The sequence below is a fragment of the Vombatus ursinus genome, unplaced genomic scaffold, assembly GCF_900497805.2.
Source record: "Vombatus ursinus unplaced genomic scaffold, bare-nosed wombat genome assembly UNPS02014820.1, whole genome shotgun sequence".
NCBI lineage: Eukaryota > Metazoa > Chordata > Mammalia > Diprotodontia > Vombatidae > Vombatus > Vombatus ursinus.
Genome location: NW_020954598.1, coordinates 3,047,284 through 3,054,001, shown reverse-complemented (window position 1 = coordinate 3,054,001; position 6,718 = coordinate 3,047,284). Strand labels below are relative to the sequence as shown.

Below are 6,718 nucleotides of genomic sequence, written 5' to 3'. Positions count from 1 at the left end.
CGATGATGACTAATGTTGATAGACTTAGTCCTTCTCAGCAATGGAAGGATCTAAGACATCTCCAAAAGTCTCATGATGGAAAATGCTATCCACATCCAAAGAAAGAGCTATGGAGTCTGAATGCAAATTGAATCATACTATTTCATCTCTCTTTTTCTTTTGTTGTTTTGATTTGCTTCATCTTTCTCATGGTTCCTCCCATTGGTTCCAGTACTTCTTTACAACATGACTAATGTGAAAATAAAAAAAAAGGAAAGAGAAATATACACAACAATTCAGAAGTTAGAAATATTTTTCAGAATTGGCAAGGACTATTGGAAACTTTCTGATGTAATGCTTTTCCTTTTTTTCCCCCAGTACATAGCATGATACTTAATAAATGCTTGTTAATTTTGATAACCAAAAATGATAATATAATTACCTTTCAGTTTATATAAAAGAAAAGAGTAGAGATCAGTTAATCAAGAAACACTTGTTAAATGCTAGGCATTGTGCTAAACATTTGAGATATAAATATAAAACCAGCATTTTCTGCCCTCAAGCAGCTTGTATTTTGTTAGGGGAAGCAATACTTACTACTACTTCTTGTTGTCATCATTGTTCAGTCCTTTCAGTCATATCCGACTCTCCATGACCCCATTTGGAGTTTTCTTACCAAAAATACTGGAGTGGTTTGCCATTTTCTTCTCCATCTTTTACAGATGAGGAAACTGATGCAAACAGGGTTAAGTGACTTGCCCAGGGTCACACAGCTAGGAAATGTCTGAAGCCAGATTTGAACTCATCTTCCTGACTCCAGACCCTGTACTTACCATTGTGCTACCTAGCTGTCCCTAATACTTACACATATTAGTAAATACAAAAGCATATTAAAAACAAATGCAGGTACTTTGAGGGATGGCTCTAGTACCTGGGGTATCAGGAATGGTCTTATATAGTAGGTAGTGTTTGACCTAAGCCTTAAAGGGTGCCAGAGATTCTAAGAAGCAAAGAGATAGTGTGTTCCAGGCACAGTGGCAGTTGTAGGTAGAGTGTTGTGTTCAAAGGTTATTTCTCAGGCCTTATTCTTTTTTATTTCTGTGAAATATTTAACCCTGGTAACTTCCTTCTCTCTCTCTTTAATTTTTATGGCACTTCTGACGTGGTTGTCTTCCTCCTTATTTGGCCGCTCCTTCTGTCTCCTTTGCTTGAATTACTGTCTGTGTCCTACTCCCTCCTTGTGGGCTCTAGCCTGGACTTGCTTTTCTTCTCTTTCTGCACTTTTTGCTTTTAGTGATTTCATCAGCTCCTATGTGTTTAATAATTCACCTCTATATAGATGATTCCCAAATCCATTTATCCTGTCCTGTTCTCTTCTAAACTCTAATACTACCCACCCACTGGACACTTCCAGATGAACATTCTTAAGCACTTCAACTCAGCATGACCAAAACAGAATTCATGTCTTTTCCTTTTGGGTATTTCTTCCCTTCTTGTCACCTGCATTCACAGTCACCTCAACTCTGAGACCTCCAGTCACTGTTACTAATCCTTACTGATTTCTACCTTCACAGAATCTTTTACATTCCCCACTCACAGCTACTGTCCCTAGAGGAAGCTCTCACCACCTCTCTCCTCTGCTTCTGAAATAGCTTCCTAAGTAGTCTCTCTGCTTCCATTCTCTTCCTACTCTAATACATTCTACAAATTGGCCAGTGATAGTTTTAAAACTTGGGCCTCACCATGTTACCCCTTCAAGAAACTCCAGTGGTTTTTACTGTCTCTTGGATAAACTATGAGTTCCTGTTAGACTTTTAAAGCCTTTTACAAATCTAACCCTGGCCTATCTTTTCTTATTTGTTTCACATTATTCTGACCGAACTGATCGGTTTCCTATACCCCATACACAGCATTCCTTCTCTAATCTCTGTTACCTTCGTGTAGTTTGTCTGCCATTCCTGGAATGAATGAGGGAATTCTCTTTACCCCTACTTCATGTAATCCTTAGCTTCCTTGGAAACTCAGAGCAGGTGTCATCTCCAACAGAATACCTGTCCTGATTCCCCCTCTTCACTCCCCCCCCCACTCCTGTTGCCAGTGTTCTACCACCAGAAGTAATTTTGTATTGAATTTTCTTTGTAGATACTATTTCCTTACCTTTCTCCAACAGAATGTAAACTCCTTGAGGGCAGATATTATTCATTCTTTTCTTGGAATTAATCCTCAGTTCCTCAAATATAGGCATTGAATAAATGCTTGGTGAAGTTGGCCAGTTTGCCTATAATATAAAACGTGTGAAAGAAGTATGACATGTAATAACTTGAACATGTAAGTTGGGACCAGATTTTGAAGAGCTGTAAAAGGCAAAGGAGAGGGGCAGCTAGGTGGAGTGGATAGAGCACTGGCCCTGGAGTCAGGGGGACCTGAGTTCAAATGTGACCTCAAACCAAACACTTACTAGCTATGTGACCCTGGGCAAATCACTTAACCCCAGTTGCTTTAAAAAAAAAAAAAAAAGGCAAAGGAGTTTGTGTTTTATCATAACAGCAATAGAGAGCCACTAGGATTTTCTTAGAAATGACATGGTCAGACTTAAGCTTTTAGAATGCTGTGTTGATATCTGTGGGAAAAACAAATTTAAGAGATTTGAGGCAGGGAGCCCGATCAGGATCTGTGGCACTAGTCCACACAAACATGACAAGGACCCAAACTAGCCAGAGTAGTGGTTTTGGGAATGGAGAGCAAGGGTATGTATGAGAGAAAACAAAAAGGTTTGCAAACAGTAAGTGATGTTGAGTAAAGGAAGAGAGTACAGAGTCCAGTCATCTGCAGAAAGAGAATAATTGAACCCATGGGAGTTGATGAAGTCGGTGAGAGAATGTAGAGCTGAGATGTCAAACTCAGGTCAATTCCCAGTGCTACCTGAACGAGATTGAAATGTAAGTGGGAAATGTTTAACAAAATAATTACAATATGGATAATGTTAATTTGTGGTTTTCTAAGTCATTGTGTAGCCACATTGAGCTTGACACCTTGACACCATTGTCTTAAATCATACTGTATAGGCAATGGCCTACCAAAAAAGCTGGCTGTCTTTCTTTCTGATTAGGATACTGGAATCCTAATAATAAGTGTTGGTGCCCCCAGACCCTGGTATTTCCCAAAACCCAATTCACCCCCTTTTGTAAATGTTGATTGTCTGAGACTAGACTCTAGGCTTTGGTTTAGGATAGAGCTGTCAAACACACTGCCCATGGACCACATGCAGCCCACAGCACTCCTGAGTGCTGCCAAACCAGATTAAAATGTAATTGGAAGATATTAACAAAATAAAAAAATGCGATAAAACATAGATAGTATTAATATATGGTTTTCTAAGTTAATATGTGGTCCACAGGGTTCCTTACGTACAGTTTAGTGGCCCTCTTTTCTATTTGAGTTTGACACTCCTGATCTAGAGTAGTGATTCTCAAAGGATATGCTCTACCTATCTCTATACATGCCACAGATTGTATGAACTTGAATATGCAATTGCATGCATGTGCCTGAGACCTCCACAGTGTGCTTATGTGTTCACTGCAAAGAATAATACTGTGGTGTGAGTTTTTATACAAAACAAAAAACTTTGAGAAATTCTGTAGACAGAGAAGGACCAAGCCCAAGAGCCTTGCACTTAGAATCAGCAAGTAAATTATGTATCAATATGGAGCATTTAGCCCCAGTACAATGTTTAGCAACATATTTACCTTCCTAATTACTTTGGACTAAAATTAGTTTCAGTTCCTGATCATCTACCACAAACTGTGGCTAGGAATGCTTGGTATTAAAGGTAGCCAGTAAACAGTAATGGTTTATGGTTGCACTCTATATTTGGCCAATATGTCATCTTAATTTTACCACTAACTATGATTGTAAGGGAAATATTTTAAGTATTTAGAAGGACCTTTAGAGACCATCTAATCTTATTTCCCCCATGGAAAACATTTCTCAAATAGTACTGAAGGGTACCACTTCACAGGGCAACCCATTCCATTCTTGGACAACTCAAATCATTAAAGCTCTTTTTTATGTTAAGCCGAAGTCTACTTTTCTAATTTATTATGCTCTAAAGTAAATAATATCATTCACAATAAATTGATGGCTTTCACTTTGCACATTAATGATTTTAATACTACCATATAACAGTGAAAAAAGGTCCAAAGTTACAGGGATACTAATGTTGAGTAAATATTTTTACTGTTTTTATTTTCCTAAGACATTCTCATCCATTCAAGTGGTAATTCAGTTGACAATTTGTAGCATCACCTTAAGAGACGTTTTAATAAATCTTTCTAGATATGCCTTCTTTATGTCATCTCAGCATTTATTCAAAAAATAAGTTTGGGTCTGGTTTTTTTTTTTTAAATCAAATTTTATGCTAGATGTTTAATAACAGTTTCTTTTCTTCTTTTTAATTTAGTATTTTTATTTTTCCCCAGTTACATGTAAAAACAATTTTTAACATTTGTTTTTAAAACTTTGAGTTCCAAATTCTCTTCTTTTCTCCTCCCTCCCCCATCCTCAACCCCCACTGAGAAAGGCAAGCATTTCTAAATAGGTTATACATGTGTAGTCATCAAAACATATCCATTTTAGTTGTGTTGTGAAAGAAAACATAAACCAAAAAAAAAAAAACGAAGAAAAAGTTTTAAAAAGCATGCTTCAGTCTGTATTCAGACATCAGTTCTTCTCTAAAGATGAATACCATTTTTCATCATAAGTCCTTCAGAGTTGTCTTGGATCATCATATTGCTGGGAATAGCTAAGTCATTCACAGCTGATCATTTTACAATATTGCTGTTACTTTGTACACAGTACATTTCATTTTGCAAAGCCCATGCAAGTCTTTTTTCTGAGAGCATCCTGCTCACTATTTCTTATGTGATATCACCTCTTGTTCAGCCATTCTCCAATTGATGGGCATCCCCTTAATTTTCAATTCTTTGCCCCCAGAAAAGAGCTGCTATAAATATTTTTGTACATATAGGCCCTTTTCCTTTTTGTTTTTTTATCTCTTTTGTGATACAGACCTAGTAGTGGTATTGCTCGGTCAAAGAGTATGCATGATTTTATAGCCCTTTGGGCATACTTCCAAATCACTCTACAGAATGGTTGAATCATTTTACAATTCCACCAGTAGTACATTAATGTCTCATTTTTCCCACATCCCCTCCCACATTTGTCATTTACCTTTTTTGTCCTAATAGCCAGTCTAATAGGTATGAGTTAGTACCTCAGAATTGTTTTAATTTGCATTTCTCCCATCAATAACAATTCCTTTTCTTGTCACCTTAACTCTTCTCTAGGTATATGGTGCAGTGGCCAGGAGTACGGATACTGCGTCGCCAGGAACTTGATGCCTTCCTGGCTCAAGCATTGTCTCCCAAACTTTATGAGCCTGATCAGCTACAGGAACTCAAGGTAATGAATAAATTTAATGTAATTGTCTTGGGAAGCCTTCCTTGTATTATAATTTGATTGTCTGAGGACAGTATTTCTGTAGCAAATCTGTAATTTTAATAATGTGTATTGGATGGCTTGCAAAATTAACATTCCTTCCTAGTTATGAATTCCTATCACTTGAATTAGAAATACACATTCTTTCTAGTCTACCTTTATTATGTTCTGAATTTTCCCATATTTAACATTTTTGTTGGTTTTTGTCTGTAGGAGATGGACTTGAAGTCTTTATTTTAGATCGTTCCAAAGTCTACTTTAATCTTCTTTCCCCTCCATCTTGCCTGAATTTTCCTTTACATAGCTTGTCCCATTATTCCTATTTAAGTGAATGAATTAATGAGCTTTTCTTAAGCACTTAGTATGTGCTGAACACTGTATTAGGTGTTGGGGACATAAATGGGGAAAAATGGAGACAGTTTTTGCTCACTAAATGGGGGAGACAACACATAAAAGGAAATAGAGCTGCAGAACATATGGAATGACCTGAAGTCCTATGGTTTTAATGGTGGGGCAAGGCCTAGGGTTCTTCAGGTTACGTAATTAAGTCAGCTAATAGTGCCAAGGGACTACAGATTTTAGAAGTAGGGCAGACGGTAGGCTTTGTAGTTATCCATCTTTTTCAGAGAAGTAGAGTTGTTGACATGAATCTCATTCAAGCACCTTTGGAAAAGGGAAAAACAAAGGAAGAGGATGCCCCTTGATGGTAGTAGCAGGTCTTCCTATCACTTGTGTGTTGTAGATGGGTTCTAGGATAGTCAGAGGCCAGGGGAAGGGAGGAATCAACATTGAACTTTTTTTTAACATTATATGCCTTTGAACTTTTCATTCTAATTCCTTCTGTTCCTTCATTGGCTTGATTGCTTGTAATTTCCTCAGTTTGCTACTATTTAATACAGTAATACCATGCTTTGTATATTTTTTCAGTACATTATTTATCATTAGCTGCGCTTGCCTTCATCACAGAGTTGTTGTCAAGAAAAAATTCTTTGTAAACTTTAAAGTGCTATATTAAATTGAGTTTTTGCTGACAAAATTTTATTTTCTGAATCTTTGTTTTTATTGAAAGTTCTCAGTAAATCTTCATTTTCTTATGTATGTATATAGAAATTTTAAATGATGCCTTTTTAACATTACATTCACTTCCAAATAATCTCTTCCCTTGTAACAAAGTTGTTTGTTGTTTGTTGGGGTTTTTTTTGTGTGTGTTTTTTGTGTTTTGTTTTGTTTTGTTTTTTTTTTT

General features: G+C 36.7%; 1 protein-coding gene across 4 annotated transcripts in view; it reads left to right on the top strand.

The window, feature by feature from the left end:
• FAM120A (family with sequence similarity 120A) overlaps nt 1-6,718 on the top strand; it is a 152,856-nt gene that overhangs the window by 117,735 nt on the left and 28,403 nt on the right. For all 4 annotated transcript variants that reach the window (XM_027836863.1, XM_027836861.1, XM_027836862.1 and 1 more), the window contains one exon: nt 5,325-5,439. In XM_027836863.1, the coding sequence (XP_027692664.1) occupies nt 5,325-5,439 (115 nt within the window). The remainder of the gene's footprint in view (nt 1-5,324; nt 5,440-6,718) is intronic.